The sequence below is a fragment of the Phodopus roborovskii genome, unplaced genomic scaffold, assembly GCF_943737965.1.
Source record: "Phodopus roborovskii unplaced genomic scaffold, PHOROB, whole genome shotgun sequence".
Taxonomy (NCBI): domain Eukaryota; kingdom Metazoa; phylum Chordata; class Mammalia; order Rodentia; family Cricetidae; genus Phodopus; species Phodopus roborovskii.
In genome coordinates this window covers 99,691-123,551 of record NW_026125407.1, presented here as the reverse complement: position 1 = coordinate 123,551, position 23,861 = coordinate 99,691, and the positions used below count along the sequence as shown (strand labels likewise).

Below are 23,861 nucleotides of genomic sequence, written 5' to 3'. Positions count from 1 at the left end.
CCCACCCGGACAGCACATGGCAGCATGGCTTTTCCTATAGTGAGGAGATGTGTGTGAGCCTCAGACAACAGTGTACTGTGAGTGAGTAGCTGCTTGTCAGGAGAGGTACCAAGCCTCCAAAGAGCCACAGTGGCACAGTCTTGTGTGTATCCTGCACTATCAGCCCTCTTCAACATTTATCTAATTTACCTTCTGCAGCCCAATGATATATCCCAGACTCACCCTGTGTTTTTCCCATTCCTGATAACAACTTTGTATCTGACCCTGTGATTTTCTTTTGTCAGAATTACAGAAGCATATCAAAACCCTTACAATATAAAACAACCTATAAAGATCCCATGCTTACTGAGATAATGTGTGTAAAATTTAACAACATCCATTGGGATTACTCTTGTGCTTTAGATGTGGGATGTAGCTCCCAGGTGGTGTACTTTCCCAGCCTGTACAACACCTTGGGTTCATCTTCAGCACTGGAAAAATAATGAGTCAATACCATAGGCATTGTACAGGATTTTGTTTTTGTTGTTGTTGTTATTTGTTTGTTTGGTGGGGGATGGGTGAACAGGTGTCTCCAGAATTTAGCAGCTCCAGCCCTCTAGTGTTCCAAGACCAGCAGGAGCTGCAGAGTAGATAGGAGAAAGGTCACTAAAAAAGGAAAAGCATTATTTTGCTTCAGCATGCCTAGCCCCTTCTCACCTCATCATGCTAGCCTCAGCAACTTCTGATGTCCTATTTCTTATAGGGCCATCCTCTGCTATGATGGACCACATTTCTTCCCACTCCTGTGCACACACACTTTACTTCCTTCACCACACATAGAATGATTTGCACTTCACTCTACACCCAGGAATGTCAGGGATGGCTGCAGTGGCCACTCAAGCCGTGGTTGCCACAGTAACACGATGCAAGAAAGGACAATTCATTTCCAGGCTTGATTAATTTCTTCCCTGTCTTATTAGCCAGTGACCATTCTAAGTGCTACACATGAGTCAGCCTCAGCTGTCTAGACTCATATTTCATTTTGCTAAACTACTTTTGGGTGGTTTCTTTAGAAAAAAAAAACTAATTTGGTTCCCTTTATGTCTGATCAAAAGTTGAAGAACATTTCAAGCATACTCAACATGTCAGGCCTTGTCATTTGTCTCAAAGCTGTAAGAACCATGTGATACCAAACTTACACATTCATAAAGGAAGTTTAGATTCAAGAAGTTAAGTAATTTCCTCAAGACTGTGTGCTATATAAAGTTCCTATCGCTAGACTATGCCTGACTCTGACCACGTCGACTATGGGTGTCCTGAAAAGGAAGTGACTTGACTGCTTCCATCAATTACACTTGACTTCAAAGGCCCATGTAAGAACTCCTTCTCAGGAGTTTAATCAACTTCCTTGCATTGACTAGAGTCTCTCTTTAGACAGAGAAAGGGGAATCTCTGCTTGCACCTGAATTCTTCACACCAGATAAATTATTTCAGTTACATGTTCAGATTTGAAGGCATTTTCACTGGAAGTTTCAAGATTTATATATAATAGGATGGAACTAAATTTTTCCAAGTTTACTCCAATTTCCATGGTATCATACAAGAAAGGCTTACTTTTCGTTATTTGTCTTAAAATTAATCTCCTGCAATAGAGAAAAGTGAGGTTTACTTTTAAACACTCTTAAAGACAATGAGAAAACAATACTTTTAATTGTGGTTGTGGTTCAGTGGTTCAGTATGTGCCTAGCATTGGTAAGATGCTGGATTTGAGCTTTAGGATCATTGGGGGGGGGGAGTAAAAAGGAAAGGAAAAATACACAAAGAATGAATTCTGTGTTAACCTGAAGTAGAAAGGGTTGCTTCAATGGTCTCATTCCCATTCTAAAAGATTCAGGAAAATGTCTATCTATTGATCTACTCATATGTGGTGGGTATGTAACTACCGTTTTCATTCATTATAGTCACAACTTTTCAAAGTTACCAAAGAGCATCATAAAATAAGGCAGTCTGGAAGACCAAGAATCATGAAAAACATGTTTGTGAGAGTTCTTGGAGTTAGTGAAGGGAGGGGGGGGGCTGCTGTGGTCAGAGCATGTTGCACAAGGCTCTGCTCACTTAGAACCCGATTTTCAGTGATTCTAAAAGTGCCCACAAAGCCAGGGAAGTTTTTTTTGTTGTTGTTGATTGGTTGGTTAGGTTTTTTGTTTGTTTGTTTTTTGTTTTGTTTTAAGATAGGATCTATCTATGTAGCCCTGGTCTTCCTGGAACTCACTATGTAGACATGGCTGGTCTCATACTCATAGAGCTCCACCTACCTCTGCCTTCCAAGTACTGGTGTTAAAGGTGTGTGCCACCATGCCTGAAAGCAGTGTCCTTTAATCTCCAGGGCCAGTGAGATAGTTCAGCAACTGAAGGCACCTGTCTCTAAAAGTGTGGCAACTTGAGTTTGATTCCTAGGTATCATGGTTGAAGGGGAAGATTGATTCCTCAACCTCATCCTCTGACCTCCAGAAGTACATCAACACACATGGCCCCATACAAACATCAAACACACATATACACATGCAATAAAGCAAATTTAAAAAAAAAAAAACTATCTTAAGTGGGTCAGTGAGATGGATCAGTAGGTAAAAGGCACTTGCTGTGAATACCTGATGAGCTGACTTCAATCCCCAGAAACTAAGTGATGGAAAGAGAAAATAGATTTCTGAAAGTTTTTCTCTAGCCACCACGTGCATGATGTTTCACTTGCATACCTGCACTCATGCACATATATCATACACAAACACAAAATAGTAAACAAATAATAAAATTTTAAGGAGCCCTAGTCTCACAATAATTGAACTATCTCTGTCATGTTAACATGCTATATATGTCTTGAATTCTTTATCATCTGCTTTTGTGACCCTTAATATTGGGAGGGTCTCATGGATCATTTCATATTTGAAGTCTGAACTTGCTAATGGTCTCTGTGTTTGCACCAGATTTTCAACCACAGAGAGGAAGTAACCCAGTAGCCCAGTATGCTGGGAAATGTAGCCTGGTCAAGTAATTCCCTCTTCTCTGTGTGTCTGGAGAAGTGTAGAGATTTTTGTTGTTGTTGGAGTGGAGGTGAGGGAAACTTGAACCAAAGACATTATACATGAATTGTATTCCTAAAAGAAAAACTGAAAATATTGACCACAGAAAACCTTATGATACACAATCTCACATTTGAAAAGTGTTTGATGGCCAAAGTTACAAAGTAAGAATCATTTCAAGAATTTTTTTAAAGAGCCTTTTAGTGATACAAATTAGAACTCATATTCAAGGTGAGGAAATCTCACCCTCAGTTTTTAGTTTCCTACTTAGAACTTCTTGGTGGTTCTGTGGAATAGACCTCAGGCTCACTGAAAGCAGAAAAAAATCATTGGTTTTTACCAGGCCCAAAACAGCAAGTTTTCTGGTGGTAGCTATGAGTCACAGCTGGAATGTCCTGTGGTTAACATTCTGCACTGAAAACAGAATCAAGAGCAGCAAGACACCAACTGGTTTCCATGGTGACTGGTATTTGTGTACTTTGAAAAATGACTGTTACTTTTTGTGTGGTGAGTTTACTCAGGAATAAATTGTGGAGGTGACGTTAGCCGTCTGTGTGAATATAAACAAAAAATCTGATTTAATTAAATATAAATGTTAAAAGGACATAAGACTGAGGGAATGGGGTGCCCCCCAGTAAAGAATTGTTGTGCACTAATTAATTCATTAATTTATCTGACATTTTATTTAAGCATTTTCAAATCTGTCCACTTAATGTTTATTGTAATGTATCATTCCATTCTTCCCAGATGATGAAGACACTTAGTTATCATTCATCAGAGTTGCCAAAAACCCATCCTCCTTGGCCACCTGCCCTGCCCAGTCCCATGCACAATGCACTACTTTAAGACCACTGGCTTCTTGCATTTAGGGGATCTTCTTTGGTGAAGAAATCCCATTAAACAGAAGAAAAATTTCCCGCTACATCATGTAAAAGGACACAGCTCTTAACCCTGTTAAGCAATGGAGGAAAACAATGTTCTATACTGAATTATAGTGTATAATGACCTTGTATGTTCCTCGGGTTGCTGCTATCCAGTGCTTACTATAATGCACCATGTTAAGGGTTCTTATGGTTATAAAGGAGTTTACCTTAAGTTTTGCAGGTTAAAGATGAAGTAATTGCAGCTTTCGTCATTACACCACAACCCAAAGTTAGAATCTCTTGGGTTTAGAGACTCTAAGTGAAAAACTTGTTTATTATGTCAGTATTTGGAGACAGTGTATTTTTGTATTCAGTTTCAAAGCAGACTTCATGCAATAAAATTAATGAAAACTCTCAAATTGAGAGAAATATTCTGCAATGAGACAGTGACTCAGGAGCACTCCCAGGGCAGCCTGTGAGTACTCCCGGTACAGCCTAGCTTTCTTTTGCCCCTACCTCCAGTTTGCAGAAGGGGACAGAGCCCAAGACTTGAAATGAAGGGCTTTTGCTTTTATTTCTTCTTTTCTGATTTTTTGTTGCATTTACTTTCTTTCTTTCTCTCTTTCTCCCTCCCTCCCTCCCTCCTCCTTCTTCCTTCCTTCCTCCCTCCCTCCTTTCTCTCTCTTTCTCTTTCTTTCTCCCTCCCTCCTCCTTTCTTCCTTCCTTCTTTCCTTTCTTTCTTTCTTTCTTTCTTTCTTTCTTTCTTTCTTATCTTTTTCTTTCTTTCACTCTCCATCCTTTGTCTGGTTCTTGTCAATATGTAGTATTCTCAGAGTTTGTACTACTAAAGAAAACACCATGTCCAAAAGCAACTTGGGGAGGAAGGGGTCATTTCAACTTGCAGCTCCACATCACAGTCCATCACTGAGGGAAGTCAGAGCAGGAACCTGGAGGCAGGAACTGGAAGCAGGGGCCATGAAGGAACACTGCTTACTGACTTTCACTTCTTGGCTTGCTCAGCCTGCTTTCTTAGAGCATCCAGGACCACCGGCCCAGGGATTGCACCATCCACTGTCAGCTGCCCCCTCCCACATTATTAATCAAGAAAATGCTCCCTCCTTAGGCTTACCAAGAAGCCAGTCTGGTGAGGGTGTTTCTCAATTGAGGGTCTATCCTCCCAAATGACTAGACTGTCAAGTTTACATAAAAGTACCCAGTACATGTAGTATACTAGAAACCTGATAAGATTATGTTTTTAAAGTAAGAGTATTTATTAACAAAAAGAGAGGTAAAATAATAAACCTGAGAAATGAGTACTATCTTATTTGTTTACTTAAAACACATGGATTTAGTACCAAGTGGTGAATGGCATATTGGATTCTGCTTCCCATTTAAAATCTCTGCAGACCTTCCTCACATCTCACAAGCATGATGAACAATTGGTTGAGAATTTGATGAGATGGACCAACATTCAGAAATCATTATTTGTTATGACCCTGAATAGGATGACGCCTAGGTCCCCACTCTGCAAAATGACTTCAAAGTGATCCTTTTACTGCACAAAATTATTAGAATGATACTTACAATTTACAATTGTATGATTCAAATTCTTATCTAACGATACAGAGGTAGTAGTACAAATTAAGTCCTTAAAGTAAATGCACTGGTGGTAGAAACCAGAGTGTCCATTCACTGGATTTGTACTGGAATCCACCCTCACAATGTTCTGCCTTTAACAGAGGGAAAAGAAATCCAGGAGTGGCCTGCTCCCTAAGGAAACTCATAGTCAGTAGGGGCAAGAGGATTCTGTGCCCATCACTAACAAGGGAAGGGTAAGAGGTGATACCATGCTCTGCACTGGGAAGGGAGGGGATGTGACTGCCTGCCTAGAAGAAGGACAAGCCAAGAGCTAAGGTTTTACTAGGCATGGTGGCTCAACGCTATAAACCCACTTCATGAGACCCAGAGGCAGGTGAATTGCTACAAGTTTAAGCCTTATTAGGCTACATGGTAAATTTTCAGCCTTTCAGGGCTATAGAGGGAGTCCCTGTCTTAAAACAAACTAAAATAAAAACCCAAGGTTCATTCAAAGGTGAAAAAGATTCACATGTAATTATTGAAATTAGGAAAGGTGCCCACTGAAGTACTTTGTAAAATGTGGATGTAAGGTTTTCATGTCTGAGTCAATGTGTTTAGAGCACATATATCACATTTTAGTTAATAAAAGTAACTTCATCAGTTTGAAAGCCATTGAGTTCATATTAGCCATGTACTCATAGAGGCACCAAAAGTGCAGCCACTAAAAACTAGTACCCAGGGAAGGCTGAGGATAAAGCTCGGTGACAGAGTGCTTGCTGGCACATGAGACAGGCCAATCTCCATTGGGAAAATATCCTGGAAAGAAGACTAATCAGAGGCCAGACACAGCAGTCTTTAATCCCAACACTTGGGAAGCAGAGGCAGGTGGATTTGAGTTCAAGACCAGTGTGGTCTACAGAGTGAGTTCCAGGACAGTCAGAACTATATGGAGAGAATCTCAAAAACAACAACAAAGAGTAATCAGGGAACTTCATTTTGCAGATATGTTCCATTTTGTAATCACAGGCAGCTCTTTCTAAGGGTAACCAGAACAAAGTGATTAATTTGGATTCCTGGGGATGAAGAGGAAATATAATGGTTTGCCACAAGGAGGTCACATTTTGAGGATGGCATTCGTTTTCCTAAGTGGAAAGAGAAAAATGGGTTTCTCATTCTTTTAAGTCAGGTATCTGTCTGTCTATCTATCTATCTATCTATCTATCTATCTATCTATCTATCTATCCATCCATCTATCTCTATATAGTGATATGTTTATTAAATGAGACATCAAGAAGGCTGTAGAAATATGTCCATGGAATGATGAGCAATGACATGAGCAGAAAACTCCATGTAATGAAATTTAAATGGTCATTAGACATATGTGCAGAGGGAATCCAAAAGGCTTTAGTCTTGTGGTAGTCAGCCTAACAAAAATGGCAATAATTGCAGAAGCAGTTTTTCATTCTTAGCATTAGTATTTCCAATTTTATGTTTTAATACGTTTGTGTGTGTGTGCTTCTCAGGCAGTTATTTTACTTTTTTTTTTAATTCTGGTTCATTTGTTTTATAGTTGGCCTGTTTTCTAAACAGAGAAAGAGCTTAGAGTTGGATGGGTGTGGAAGTGGGGAGGATAAGGGAGGAAAGGGAGGAAAGGGAGGAGGGGAAACATCAATCAGAATATATTGTATGAAGACATTATTTTAAAGTAAAATAATTGGAATATTTAGAAAATAAAAAAAGTAAAAATAATAGCTGTCAAATTTAGCCAACTTCCATAGAAGAAACATGTCTATAAAGTGCTGGTGTGATTTTTAGTTTGATACAAACTTTCTGCTAAGAAATTTAATAATATTACAAAACATCAAAAAGTATACTTTTGGAATCTTTATTGGAAGTTTTAACAGAAACCTTTAAAGTATCAGATATTTATGTTAACAAAAATCAGAAGCCATTTTCAATGAATGGGAGAATTGCAATGAAGATATCATTGACATTTTTTGTTGCTGGTGAAAGCTCTCACTTGGTGCTGGCAATGTAGTTTAGTTTGTATAGGGCTTGCCTGGAATACACAAAGCCCTGTGTTTGATCCCAACACAGCATCAACCTTGGTCCTGCACACCTGTCATCCCAAACTTGGAGGGATAGAGTCAGGAGAACCAGAAGTTCATTGTTAGCTACATAGCTAATTCAGGGTCAGCCTATTTCCCTATTCTGGATTTTAATTTGGACTCATCAGATTAATAGAAAACCAAAATTAGTAGTTTAATTTTCACATTTATTGGGTTTAGTAATCCAATCTTTCTCTCAAACACTGTCTAGGCAATTAATCTTTAAATCTTATAATAGCCCATGAGAGCAGATTTGCCTTCAACTTTTGAACCAGTCCTTCTCCTTGAAAACAAAGAAACAAAAACATGGGCAGTGTTTTTACTTTGTGAAATTTTTCTTTGGTTTCAGCTCTATGATGGACCACAAAAGATAGGACGCTACTGTGGAGAAGATATCCCCCCATCAGGGGCCACCACAGGCTCCAAGCTTCATGTACTGTTCTATACAGATGGTCTTATATCACCTCATGAAGGATTTAAGATGCAGTGGTTCATTCATGGTAAGTCATATGTTGGTCTTGGTTGTTGTAGTGACTCTTATTTGGTCAAAAATTGTTTCCTTATCTATTCTATCCTTGGGTACAGTAGCATCAACAAATAATGAAAGCAGAGAGAAGTCCCGGTCCCTACTTCAAATGACTGGAAAGATTTACATGACCCCACCTGAATGGCATTGCCCTACATGTGGAATTGGGGTGGGGGGATTGGAGGGGAAAATGGTCAGGTTCACGTGATGGGGGAGAGAGGATAGAGGGAGGGAGAGAAGGAGAGGGAACTGGGATTGACATGTAAAATATTAAATTAAATTAAAAAAATAATGAAAGCAAAGTAGTAGCAAGAGCTAGGCTTAAGATAACTTATTGAGATAGTTGTGGAATATGGGGAGTTAAATTTTGATAGGGTTCTGAGAAGAAATGGTTGAAATGATTAAAGCAGAAGTAACTCGGACAACTAACTGCTTGAGCAGGTAGTATAATAATCTGCCTTAGAACAGACGCATTACAAAGTGGCATGGAAGTCTCTCAGGTTCAATAGATAAGAAAGTGACTTAAGGCTCACCTTGACATTTGTCAGAGAAAGAATGATCAGGATAATGTAAAGAATGAGAGTCAGAATGGTCAACAAAGGGGGAAAGAAGGGCTGGAATGAGGGAAACAGCAGAAAATTTGAGTTGGATGCAAGAGTCCAGGCTCATGCCTTGTATCTGCTAAATGGAGTAGGGACACACTGAAGCCCACCTACAAATGAGAGGTTGAAGAAGCAGGCAGAGACAATTATTTCTCTAAAAGTCAGTATTAACAAGAGAGATGAGTCTTCAAAATTGATCTCCTGTGGGCCAATGTACAGGTGGATGGTCCCAGAGCAATGGTTTCAAAACATGCTTTCTGGTAACAGTAACAGTGCAAGGAACTTTACAAAAATGCAAATTCTTAGTCCCTATGCAAGTAGGCCCAGAATAGTATCTTAGTTGAGCTCCCTGGTGATTAAGATTTAAAAGCTATTTATCTAGGATAATCCAACTTCCAAAGAGCATCAGAGCAGTAATTCTCAACCATTTAACCACAGTGCTAGGATTCATGGTGAACTTCAGTAAATCAAAGAGACATAGTGTTGCAATGCTGCACCAGAAGTCTAAGCAGATGCCTAAACTGTAATCCTCCTATTAAAATCAGTGGAAAGGCCCCGTGAAACGTCTCACTTGGTGAAGTTAAATCCCTGAACCCAAGCCAAGCACAATAGCTTTCTCTTATAATCCCAGTGATGAAAAGATAGGAGGTGAGGATGAGCAGACCCTTGGAGCTCACTAACCAGCTGGCCTAGCCTTCTTGGAAGAGTTCTAGATCAATGAGAGACCTTGTGGGAAATTTCTAAGGACCAGTTCTTACTATTGTACTCAGACTTCTACCTGGTTGTGTATACAGTATGCATCCCTGTCATGAGCATGCATAAGTAAATGTACACAGAAACAAATAGAGAGATACAGAGAGGAAGAGGGGGAGAAGTGTGGGGGGGAGACAGCGGAAGAAAGGGAAGAGAAAAAGAGGAGAGAGAGTGAGGGAAGGAGAAGGAGATAAAGGGGGAGAAAGGAAGGGATGAAGAAAGAGAAAGAGGGAGGAAGAGAGAGGAAGGGAGGGAGAGAGAGAAAGAGGAAGGAAGGGAGAGAGATGAAGGGAGAGAGAGTTGCAGGCAATGTTTTTGCTAACTGTTCTCTTTATTCAAGAGGCTGCTCACCCTCCCCTCTAGGCTCTAGCCACTCTGGCTAGAAGCCACCCTAAGTGTGTGATGGGATGGTCGTTACTGGCTACACCCAGCTTACTCTGTCATTGGTTTCTTTTAGCCAGAATGCCAAGTCCTCTGCTGAAAGTTCTAACATTTTGTTGAGCCAAGATTTTTCTTTCACTTCTATTTGGAATCTGTCTTCTTTTAAGAGAGTCAAAGACACCCTCTGTCTATTCTCTTTTCCTGTTTATTATTGCAAAATTTTCCCCCATTTGATGAAAATTTGCTAAACTCAGAGTTAGTTATGCAACAGTATATTACTAGTTAGGACTAAAAATGAAAAAAAAAAAAATAACTCTGTATTGCCCTCTGTATATAAATGGGATTTGACAATAATCTTCTGGAAGGAAATCATCAACAGTTTAAATCAATACAAAATTAATTAATGTCACATGTTATCATCATGCCATACTTGTTTTTCTTATGTCCTGTATCTGAACCATGTAACTTGACATGGCTTGAGAGGAGGAGTCAACAGAGTAAGTCAGGCAGAAGGTCTTCACTGAAAGTGGTACCCTGATTATCTATTAGATAAAACCTGAAGACAAACATACAAACATTCTGGGGAATGTTTTCATACCAGATACCATGCTATGACTCGGGATACAGATCTATGTGCACACACTGAAACTTTTCAATTCCCACAGCCATTGCAAGTAAGGGAATGCCTTAAGCCTGCAAATGAATATGCACAATTAAATCTGGCAAGGGCTGAGGGAATACACAGAAGGAGACTGGGTGCGTTTAGAACAGGCAGGCAGGCAGGCAGGCAGGCAGGCAGGCAGGCAGGCAGGCAGGCAGGCAGGCAGGCAGGCAGACAAGTCTTCTATGGAATTGCATCCTCTGAACTAAATCCTGAAAAATAAGCAGGTGCTTTCTGGCAAAATAAGGAAGAGAAAGGAATGACCCAGTGATATCCTTATATATATGCAGGGGGAGCAAGATGGCACTAACAAGTCATAGGTGTTTAGGTCAAGGTCAAAGGAAGAAGCACTAGAGGAGGCTAGAAAGCTGAGCAGTGGCTACCACAAGCTGGTCCCATAAGGCACAAACTCAAACCATAGAGGCCAGTGTTTTCCAACATGACAATTTTTTATTCTTCATAAAAACAGGTCTTGGGTAGGACCCCCAAGGATGGAGAAGCATGACAAATTGTGGAACTTAAAATACAGGATACAATACAAAATGCAAACTGAACATAGTCACTATCACTAAACAACAGGGGCATGTTTCAAGCACTGCAGTGCTAGTTCATTTCATCATAGTGAACATCTCAGTGTTCACACACTGAAAATGTTACAAGGTCACCTGGTGACATAATCTGTGGAACTATCCAGGTTTGTGCTGCCCATCCTTGTCTGAAATTCACCCTGCAGCATGTGACTCTCAGTCTTCACATGCAATACAGATGCTCTTATATATGTTTGTGTGTGCACAAATGCATATAACACATCAGTAGACAAAAATCAAAGACAAATGTCTGCATTGTCCTTCTGGGCTTGTGCTCAGTCAGCAGAGGTATCAAGATCCCTAGCCTGGTCTGGCCCTAAGTATCTCTTCCTCACCTGGCCAGATGTGTGATGTTAAAGCTCTTTCCTCTTTCCATTAGAATCAAATCACAGGAAGTCCTTTCCCCACTGGCTGGCTCCATTCCAGACTATGCTATAAGAGAGCTCAGCAAAGCTTGCAGATTACAACATTGACAATGACATCATTTCCTGAACACTGTGGCTCAGGAACCCTACACACTCCATTCATTTTGCTCAGTAATAAATAAATCCGTTTACCCAGTATGCCTTTTTTTCAACAGCACAAAACTTCTGTTTACTTTAAGAAAATGGATCTACAAGCGGGCTTTCTCTGTGGGTGCATTTTGAAAGTGGCTCTGTGGTTGCATGATAAAGCCCACACTGCAGTCCCTTTTATGCAGATCTTCAAAGAGAATCCCACCCTAAAAATAAAGAAATGGCCATGGCCGCCCTGCCAGGCTAATCAGTTCACAGAATTTAACATTGACAGCATTGTTCAGAAGCTGAATTCTATCCTGGGAGCCTGGGTCTGGGCTGCTGAAGGTGTATAGAACTTTCCATAAGTTGTATGAATAGGAGGTCCCAGCCAGCTGCACACACCCCTCCGCTCTTCCCCTGCCACTCTGGAGGCCTCCCCTCACTTGGCAGAGGACTACAGAATACAAACAAGGTCAAGGAGCTTTCTGAACAGAGAGTGACATTTGCAAAGGCAGCAGGCACTTCATTTATGGAGCCAGCAGGGAAAGAGCTAAGAGCCATGTGAGCAGGAGGTGATGTCATCCTGAACTTCCACAATGGAAAGTGTGGCTTTTTCTTTGGGGAGATAGATGACATCATCCTCTCAGATGGGGGCCACTCCATTCTATTCTCTTTTTAGTTGCTAATGAGATTTCTGGGACCCAAGAGTTTTCAGAAATTGGTTTGGGGGAACATTTTAAATCATTTTTTCAAGGCCCTCCATGAGTGATTAGATTTGAAAGTTAGTGCCTCATTGGTTAACTGGACTTCTCAAAGTAACTTTTAAAATGCTAGCCAGGAACCTCCATAAAGTAAGCCATGATTCTTTTCAACCTGCATTCCAACTCTTGATAATAGCTTATGGCAATTGTTGGTCTTTCAGGGGAGTTCCTTCTAACTTAACACTTTTACTTGTTTTTGTAACTTGGAATTGTGAGCTGGTCTTCTGGGGGCACTCAAGTTTTAACTGTATGATTCTGTTATTTTTTTTTTTCTTGCAAACATGGATGCTGGGTGTTCCGTTTCTTAGAGTAAATTAGCTGGGCTCTGTGGGTAGTTGCAGAGGGATGGCACACAGCATATATGATCCCTGTTTTAAAAAGAAAACAGTCTTATTCTTAGAATATACAGATAACAGCATCCTAACATAGCATAGGCACATGCAGTACACAGAAGATAGGATATCTTGGTATTAAATGCCTCAGGTGAAAAATTAGAAAATATCTTAAAAGGCTCCATGGGGGCCAATAATGAACAGAAAGTTGGGAAACACTAAGCAAAGCATATGATAGAAATTAAGATAGGACTGGATATCCAACTGATAAAAGACAAGTACAAAAATGCACAATTTTTGCTGCCACCAGAGAAAGAACATAGGTAGATTTGTTTTTGTTTTGTTTCCTATTGCTAGGGATGAATTTCAAGGCTTTCAACATGCTAGGCAACAATCTGTTGCTTCACTCAGTGCAACCCTAATCACCAGAAATGGATTGTATTTTGGGCACTAAGTCAAAAGTGTAGTGAGTTCACTGATGTACATTTTGAAATAATAATAAAGGTAGGTGGGATTTCACAGGTACACAGAGACAATGGATTGAATTAAGAGCACTAATTTCTCTTCTAGAGCACCTGGGTTCAATTATCAACATCCATATGGCAGCTCACAACAATATGTAACTGCAGGTTCAGTGGGTCCAGTGCCCTCTGACCTCTGTAGCTGTCAGGCACATACATGGTACACAGACATACCTGCAGGCAAAACACCCATACACATAGAAATACAACCTAAAACTAAAAAAAAATATAGATAAGAAGACACAGAAATGCACACAAAGAGACAGAGATGGAGGGTCAAGGACAGCTACTGATCTACTGAGTCCTTAACAAAGAAGCAAAGAAGCGGGGGGTGGGGGGGTGGGGTGTGACACAGCCCGCAATGACATAGCTAGCACTGTAATAAATGCTAGTGCAGAAGCACCTGCCACATTCTCTTTCCCTGATATGTCATCCTTCAAAGCTATAGCCTGGAAATCATATTGACATTTTCATGTTTGAGCATTGTTTGGGGACCTGTTAAATTATTTCATGATTGCTCTTTAGCATCTGTCTTGAGCCTATTTTGTTCATGGTGTTTGCAATGAAAGTGGTTTTATGAATTGTGGTCAGCAAAGACCCCAATCAACAAAACTGGCCTGTGCATCACCCACTCTGAGAGAGCCCTTCCTTTCAGTTGATGATGGAATTACCTTCATGGTGTCACTTCCCGCTAAGCTGTGACAAATTTAACATCACACAGAGAGAAGTGAGAACATACATGTTTTTCTATCTGTAAAGGAGCCTCACTTAAGATCAAGGTACACCTCACTCATGCATCAAACCTTCAAGCCAGTGACTGGAAAGTTGTGAAAAGAAATGGAATCCTGTAGTTGCTTTTATGGCTACAGTGTGCTGCTGTCACATAAATTTTGTTTGGTTTCAATAGAGATTTAAGAAAAATGCAAAGGAAGAACCACACTTGAGCTCACATCCAAAGGTAGTAAGTAGCCTAGCGGCTCACTAAATTTTCCCTCAGACTTACGCATGCTAGACACATAATGCAAATGTGTATTTGTACTTTGCCCACTTTGACATTTTAGACTTCATCCTTTGTGATACTCTAAAATATTTTTAGAGGTGAAGAATAGAAATGAATACTGCATTAGTATAGAACAAAGCTCAGAGTTTGATTATGATGCCGTAGCTGAATTTTTTTTTTGGGGGGGGGGGAGGTCAAATTCTCAGTTATATTTTTGTTCAAAACACATGAATGTAGCTAATTTTAAAAATCTGTTCATCAAGACAGACAGTGGTGCCTGTGTGTATTTTCAGATATTTAGGAGGCTAAGCAAGAACTCACTTGAGCTCTTGATTTGAGATTGGCCTGGGCAGTATTAGAGCAATATTGTCTCAAAATCAAACAAACAAATTTGTTTCCCAATAACACTGCTTTTGGAATAATTTCACTCAAAAAAGTTCTGCAGCTGGTTTTGCCCTAGGCTCCAGAGCTTTCATTGTGATTGTGGTGATCAGAAGTAATGGCAAACATATGCAGATCTTTCACAATTAGTGGAATAGCTAAACCATGACTTTTTTGTCTCCTTGACAACAGTGGTAAACACACACACACACACACACACACACACACCCTTGACCTTCATCTAATGTTGGCTCTGAGTCTGTACCCAGGGCCTTTAGTGCCTTATATCCCAATTCCCACATTGCTACTGTTTGAAAACATATGAGCTCAATTTCCACTGCTGCTCATTCAAACTGTTATAAAAAAAAAAAAAAAAAAAAAAAACAGAAAAAAAATAACCCACAAACAATCATGACCTTCCCAAATCACATATTGCACAATTTAGAACACTCCTTGATTTGGGGCCAAAGGGAGAGTTTTCTCAAATCTTCTATTTGTGTTCTGTTTCCTAGCAACATCCTTGATAGCAATTGCACATTTTTTCCAGGAGATTCCAGTTTTTTACACAATGTGAAAAAGGAAGCTACAGGTTATTTCTTTCCAATTTCAAATATTGTAACAAACACAAATGACCAAAATCACACATAATAGTCATCATGTTCAACATGGAACATTAATTTTTATCCATATTTCTTACCCATTACATGTCTACTGATTACTTTTATGAAAATATCACTGTGAGCTAGGCAAAATTAACACTGGCTATCTTCCTTGCACTAAATAAAGAGAATCTGTGGTGTAGGACAGAAATGATACTGTAGAAGTCAGTGAAATTTTATATTATGTATATATGTGTAAGGAGTAAGGTTTTTCCTCCCGCCGCCAGTCTTGTCCCGCCGTCGCACCAGCCCCAAATAACACACAGAGACTCTGTATTTGATATTATGCTATTGGCCAGTTACTTGTTTCTTATCGGCTAGCTCTGTCTTAAGTATTAACACATTTCTATGTATTTCCATGTGGTCTTACCGAAAGCAAAGGAATGGCGGTTCTGTTCTCTCCAGACTCTCCATCTTGACTCCCTCCCTTACTACTTCCTCTTTCCTCCTTGTCTCCTAGTCCCTCCTATCTTCCTTTCCTATTGGCCAACAGTGCTTTATTCATTAACCAGTATGACAAACATATATACATAATGGCATCTCCCATTATCTCCTCTTTTCTGTCTAAATAAAAAGAAAGGTTTTAACCTTAACATAGCAAAATATATAACATAACAGTTATCAAGTAAGAATCACAGTTAACAATATTTAGTCCATTAACATTTAGTAAGATTCAAGAAAATATTCTATCATCTATTCTATCTTTGTGTGTCTAAAGTCTAAGTAACTTATTTTTAATCCTAACTAAGGAAAACTATAACCATAACTATCTGTCTTCAACTCCTTTAAAGACCACAGAAGGATAGTATATAAACTCTAGAAATGACAGAGACAACTCACTGCCTGGTCAGTCACGTGAAGTTCTTCTGTAATCTTCCATCTTCAGCCCATAGGCCATAGTGTGTCTGGCAGACTCTTCCGCAAAGCAGGAAACTTTAAAGTGTCTTCTTGTATTGGCAGTTTGTCAGTCACTTTTCTCTGTGTCCTACAGACTGTCTGGCAGACTCTTCCATGAAGCAGGAACTCTGTAGCAATGTCCATCATGAATCAGTAGTCACTCTTCTGTGGATCCTGCATATCCAGTTTATACAGCATAAAGTCAAACAGTCCAGACAAAAGCAGTATCTTGTCCAAGTGGCTAGTCTTACCATATTGGAAGTAAACTTCATAACTTGTTTCTTCGATGTCCATCTTTCTTTATGACGTAGGTGGTATTGCCAGGAGCATTTATGTCTCACTGTCAAGAAAAACCCTAAACCATTTTAAATGCCATACTCTGTAGTCTTTGAAAGGTTTGAAGAATGCCTATCTATCTCAAATACATCTCTGTGTATCTTGAAAAACCTAACTAACTTAACTCTAAGCTTTGACTATCATAGGTAATTATCTATAATCTGTACTACATTATACATTACATTTCTAAATGAGCTATATAAACACAATACATAAACAAGAAGAGAAATATACATATCACAAAATTGACCTTAAATTGTATCAATAAATGAAAATCCATTCCAAAACAAAGTATTCATATCTATAGCATATATATGTAATACGTAATATAAAAGCATTTGTTTCTAATGCTTTTTCTTCTCATCATATAGCCTAAACAATGTAGATTTGACCACCTAAGAACAATTGTAAGTTCATTTTGTTTTTTTTAACATTTCATTTATTTATAGTATCCAGTTATTTATGTGTATAGTGTATAAGTGTATGCCATAGTATGCATGTGGAGGTCAGAGGTCAACTTATGAGAGTCAGTTCCCTCCCCTCTTCCCACTATGTTAATGGCCAGCAAACTGTTACCTATCATTTAGTAAATCTATTTTAAGTTATTAATTATGAAAAATAAACTAAACTGGCCTGTGAAAGTTAAGTTAAAATGTGATTAAATACTTAGTACACTGACCTTACTGGCATTTTACTTGGTGTTTTTATTTAAAAATGACTGAGTACTTTAAAATATTATCTCATATCTTCTAATAATTCTGTGAAAGAAGCAACATTGTCTCATATTGTAGAAGAAAATGACTGAGAAATGCACCTTCAAGAACTTTAGCAACTAACTCGGACTCAGAAGTCCAGAGATGGTAGGATCAGAACAAACAAACCTTTGGCATTTGACCTGAAGTCAGTGCTTTAAGTAGATGCCTGCTGTCTGAAATCAACAATTTCTCCCACAAGTTTCATTGTGAAAAAGTGACATTACCCTGCAATATAAAGAAATTCAGAGCCTGCAGTAGTTAATGTTAAAAGAGCATTCCATAGCAATAAACATTTTAAAGAATTTATAGACTAGACTCTTCCCCACATAAGTTATGTTCTAGTTTCAAGAGTTCCCTTCAAAATTACATTATTTATTTTGTCTTTCTATTCAAGTAACAATAAATTATGGAGTTCAGTGGTGAGGTCTTAGCACACTGTCAAGCAAAGGACTAGTACAAACTAGCCATGTCTGTCTACCTTTCCACACGTCTTCCAGTGCATCAGTGGTCACACTCATGCTTGCTAACATGTGCTCTAGCACTACACAGGACTGATGAAAAATAGCTTACAAAGAAGAGTTAGTTTACAGTAATAGAGGTGGTAGCTGTCTTCAGATGGGACTGGATTGGCTCAGCATAGAGTGTGTGAGGATTTTGCTGACTTTGCTGTTTTGCTTCCCTTTAGAGAGGGACCTAGGCTGGCTGGCTGGCTGGCTTACTACAGCTCTGGATGTGATATTAACAGAAAACAGTCTTGGACTCATCTGTCCCTATAACCACATCGCTGCTGCCATCTTTCATGGCCTTTCCCCTTCTGTATGTCTGTTTCTAAAGTTCCCTCTTAGGGGACAGCCATGTTGAACTTGAGTCCAGTTGTAAGGTGGTGGCCTCTCTTTGACTACATCAAGTGTTATCAACACCATCAACATGACACTGCCTGTTTTTGTGCATTTTCTGGTATGGAACAACCTCCCTGCGGAGCAAAGTTTGGGAACTGAGGGCAAAGTGAACGGTAGAATTGGACAGAAAGGGGTGAGGCAGTCTTGGAGGCTCCTTGAACTTCTCCCTAGAAAAAGTTGTCCAACACAATGACATTGAAGAATTGAAGGTTATGAATATTTTAAAATAGATGTGTGAGTGTTGAACTTGCAAATGCATGAGGGCACGACTCCTCCATCTTTTCTTGCTCCTAGGGTTTTATGATGTAGTTATTAGTAGCCTGATGTATGACTTTTTATTTTGGAAGACATTTATTCCATTTCCTTGATTTCATTTCCTTTGCAGATATTTTATACTACCCTTGTTTAGAAATCGTGTATAATTTCAAAACTGTCTGAGAGACAGAGAGAAGATAGATGATAGAGATAGATAGAATAAGTGTAATCAATGGATTGATTTACCCTAGAGAATTGTAAGCAGAGAATTTCCACTGGGAAAACATTTCCAATCTGACTAGAAATTCAAAATAGAAGTAAGTAGATTGGAAGGAAAAGGCTATAGCTCATCACAACAAAAATATGATGAGACTGGATATAGTTGTCTGGGATAAAATGAAAGATGTTTATCCTTTATAGACAGGAAATTAAATTTTATATAAAGTATGGACAGTCTGGATTTATTTCTTTCATTTCTTTTACTGGTGTGCTAAGGTGAAGAACTTCAATATTCAGACCCAGGACATCCTAGATAGATGCTGTTATTGGCTTAATCTTTTATACTATGCATGACATAGTGATCATGTCATTTTATAACTATAGGTAGTACTGATTTTGAATTTCTTATTTGTTTTGTCTAATTCACACACTTAGTGATATGGGTTTGTTTGGTTTGGTTTTGGTCTCTAGTATCTAGTATTAAAAACAGTAAACATCTCTCTCTCTCTCTCTCTCTCTCTCTCTCTCTCTCTCTCCATAAAAGTGTGGAGTAGGAGTGAGGTTCACATGGAGGATGAAATTTTCTAGCTCTTAATGACTTCTTAACTCTTTTTTTTAGTCATTGCTTTAACTCCTTGTTTCCCCCTAATGTGGTGAGTATCTGTTGCTGGTTTCTTCAATGGTAGATCTTTCCTATTTCTAACCTCATCCTTGTCTAACCATCATCTAATATCTAAGAAGATAAATAGAAAGTCAGTACAAGATGAGGGAGGGAAACTTACACATCATCCTCCTTCCCATGTGACACCCAGAGCCACTGCCACCTCATGCCTGTGTGGGAGTTTGGCGCCTCATTTATTAGCAAAGGAATGAGTTGTATTAGCTTCTTAGGCTATTGTAATAAAGTACCCAGGATCAGTGGCCCAAGACAAAAGGAATTTATTTCTTTACTCTAGAAGGCACAGATCTAAACTCAAGCTACTGACAATGCCATCCCACAAAATGGTACCCTGGGGAAGAATCCTCCTTCTTCTCTAAGCTTCTGTTGTCTGCTGGAAATTCTTGGTTTTTATAGCAACTATGACCTCAACTTCTACCTCTAACTTTACATGGGTGCCTCTTTTGGGCTCACTTTCTTCTCACGAGGACATCAGTCATATTAGAATTCAGCTTCATCCTAATCCAGTAACGTCTCCTTGAGGGGACAACATAGCAAAGACCTGCCTGTCACATGCTCAGGTTCCTGGTGGACACAAATCTGGGAAATGACTCTGCTTACTCCATGATGTTTTGTTCCATGACTTTGGACAACTCTTCTTCTATGGCTTTGTCTGTTTCTTTGTTTCTGTCTTTTCATTTTCTACTTTTCCTTAGGAAACTCTAACATTTATTGTCTTTGAAGTCACAGGCAAAAACAATCTCCCAAACTTTAGAATTTGTAGGTTAATTTTCTAGGGAATATTTGTGGGTTAGCATTTATCTATGAGAATGAGGACACGAGCTAAAATAATTATGAAATTAAGTAGAACAAGAGAACCAGGAAATATGTTACCTTGGCACAGTTAGGACCTTCCCTAAATTCCCAGCTTTTCATTGCTAATTTCCATCAGATCATCACTGCCAAGTCCCTAGTCTTCCCCAGTCCTCTCCAGACCTTCTTTCTTGTCCTTTCTGGCTGTTGCTGAACTTGCTTTCTTTTGAAGATAACTAAAAGTGTTGTTCCTAACAGAACTCACTTAATACTGTCTTAATTATAGCTGACATAAGCCATGACTTTTTAAATTCCAGTACAGAGAATAAAATAAGGCTCTTCCATGGATACTCTGCCTTCAAGCTTTTGTACTTGTGTGTTTTAAATAAAATTAGCTTCAGTAAAACAAACCAGTGGTAAGTCAGCCAATTATAGGCAGAGGCACAAAGAGTCCTTTTATAGAAATAAGTTGACCTGGCCAATGAACCCATTTCAAGGTATTACAGAACAAAAGTCTGCATTTTTTATGTCACAGAAAGACTATTAAATTATAAATCAATATTCAGTTGAGTATGTGAACCTTCTCAATTTTTTGTGTTTAACATTTGTTTTTATTGTAGTTGCTGTTTTTACTATACTCCAGCTGTTAGGCTTTGTATCATCAACTGCTGATTTCTCAGGCATGACCCTCAGGAAGTAGAGCACAGAGTGTGAGGGTACCCTGAAAGCTGGCTTCCCAGTTTCTTCAGTGTTAGTGGACTTTGGCCGTATTTGTTCCGTACAAGCACCCCTCCTGACAAATTGGCTTGTGGATTATAGTGTTAGTAAAACATCAAACATGAAGAGGTGACAATTTTGAGTGACCCAGAGGGTGAACTGAATACCAGTCATAGTTGGCCTAAAGACAGAATACACATAGGAGACCCTTACTGTACTCTTGTGCTGCAATTTAGAAACTCATAGATTGTTCTAGACAAAACACAAATGGTATTAGGTGAGTTATTTCATGAACAGAATGTTTAATTATCTATCCAAATAGACAGACTTAGCAACAGTTTTCAACTTGTCCTTGCTGAGAGCACCATAGAGCAGTGTGCTTCCTGCTGATAAGGTAAATGCTTCCTTTCAGCTGATGACTGGGATTTGGAGGAAAATAAAATCAAATAGATTATCAGTCACTGGTAATGGTTTTCTAAAGATTAGCTGTTTAAAGCTGGAGAAACATGTGAGTCACTTCAATATCCTACTGCAGTCCTGCTCAGCAGCTGCCTATGACATTAACGTACTGGACAGTGTCAGATTTGCCTCAAAGTCAATGACAAGCTTTTGCTCTGCTTCCTTTATACAAGTTGCTGAGGTAATTCCTTGTTTAGTCAGTGAGCAAAGCAGCCTTGAGGATAGGATCCAATGCGGTCCTTACAGCACTACAGCAGTGTCTCTTTGGCATAGAGACAACACAGAATTAGAGGGGGAGGAGGTGTGTGTGCATCAGAATAACTGAGAATTTTTCCTAGAGGAATTCATTAAGTGCTGTGGACTCACAGACCATCTCTAAAGTGAATCTTACATACCATTCCTGCCTAACTCCTGCTGTTAGAAATTTCAAACAAGATAATGTAATTATTAAAAGCATTTTGAAAAGTACACTGCCATATACATATGTATAGGACTTAAAAGCATACAACTTAATGAACAACACATTTTGTATCTTTTCTCTATTGGTACCTAAATTACTAGCCAATAATTTTACTCCTAGCCCCGAGATTTTTATAGTGTGTTCTCAAGTCTAGTAAACTCTTGCTAGGAGACAATATGTAGTAAAAGCCGAACAATTGTCCTATCTACGACTCTTATTTTGACTCTTTTATTAACTTATGTAAAAATGCCATGAGTTAGGAACTAATATTCATGCAGCTGACCTGAGGGTTAGGGATAGTAAATTATTTATTCATGAAGTATCATAGCAGAACTGAAGCCCACTTTGTCTAATGTCACAACCCACATTCAACCCATTTACTGTTTCCAAAGGGTTTGATCTAACATGTTAATTGAACAGTTACAAATATTGTTATCCCCACGAAAGCCTTTGATAAACTGGTTGCAAGAAGCCACATCACTGTTCTACTAAATTTGAAACTCTGGAAACTCTCATTAGTTGTCATTTTTGTCATGTTGTCAGATTCTTCATGTTGAGCCCTGACATGCCTTTCCTAAGTCAACTTTCATCTATTTTAGTCATAAATATTAAGTTATTAAAAAAACCTCCCAATTTCTTCTATATTTTATTATTCATTCAACCGCAAACACAACATGACCACACAATGTTGATTGTCATGAATCTTTTCATATTCAGGGTTCACTTTCTAATCCCTTCCTATGATGTTAAGTCTCATACCTGAAGTCACCAGTCTAACAGCCTATGACATGATCATTCATTCATTCTTGTTTGTATTAATACCATTTAAGAGCTGGGTGTAGTGGGGCACACCTTTGCTCCCAGCACTCAGAGAGGCAGACATATCTTTATGAGGCCAACCTAGTCTACATAGTGAGTTCCAGGCTAGCCAAGGGTACATAATGAAACCCTATCTCAAAATAATAATGAAAAAAAAAAAACAAAAAACAAAAGTATAAAACTCTAGAAGGCACCAGTCACAGTGTATTTACTCTAGAAATTGGTGCTTCCTGAGCTAGGGCAACACTAGGTCCCATGGTATGTTCAAACATGGTATTTTTCCTAAATTACAAGTGAGTGAAGCCATTCTGTTTACATGGAGGGTTCCTGAAAACCATTTTATCAATAAACAACCCAATGAGAAAGCCCTTTGAGAGGATCTGGAAGCTCAGATAGTGCATCTCTGCATCTTTACTTAGGCTCAGCCCATCAGCCAATCGTATCCATTGTTTTAAAATCAGAGTTGACTCACTTAAGCCTCTGTATTACATTTTCCCATTGTGTGTTCCAATTGTTTTAGGGTCCCTTGTAAATTCCTTTGCACCTAGCAAGATAGTAACACCCTGCCCACTCACTGGGCACTGAGATAATATCAGATTCTTGGCTACAGTCCTGCTTTGAAAAACTAATCAATAAAGTATAAAAAGCAGCTCACTTGTTATTTTTTAATAAAATAAATTAATCTTTGCAAATGAAATAAAAAGCAATAATGTTTACTAGTGTATAACCCTAAAAACATGCATGTTCATAGATTTATTTCTTCAGAGATTAAATGCTTCTTATAAAGTATATACCTAGTAATAACTCATTCAGTAAGTGAACAAGAGAATAAAGGAAACTGGAAAACTACTTTGCTTTTTTGAGAATAACAAAGGTGTCATCACGTTTCTAAACATAATTATCAGAGTTGACTTTATTTTCTAGGATTTATGGTTTCAATCATAAATCAACTAGATTCCATATTTTAATCTATATTTGACATGAACTTTGAAGTCAAATATATTACCCTTTTAATATGGTAAACTACAGAAGTAATGAGAACATGAAGAAAAAACATAATTTTCAAGTTTTAACAGTCTCTCTCTTCTTTTTTTCCATAATCACACTTTCCTGACAGAGTAAAACTGAAAATATTAGAATTTCTCTTCAAAGACACACACACACACACACACACACACACACACACACACACGCGCGCACACACACACACACACACTATTGATGGGAGCATAAAATGATACTTAAAAACAATATCTTACTTCTATTATTAAACAAACCTTGCTTATTTTATCAGTCTTGAACTGT

General features: G+C 38.7%; 1 protein-coding gene across 1 annotated transcript in view; it reads left to right on the top strand.

The window, feature by feature from the left end:
* The window catches only part of LOC127215282 (cubilin-like), a gene marked incomplete at both ends in the record, with an annotated part of 174,129 nt that overhangs the window by 56,726 nt on the left and 93,542 nt on the right, over positions 1-23,861 (top strand). The window contains 1 exon segment of the mRNA XM_051175657.1: positions 7,958-8,108. Coding sequence (XP_051031614.1) covers positions 7,958-8,108 — 151 coding nt within the window.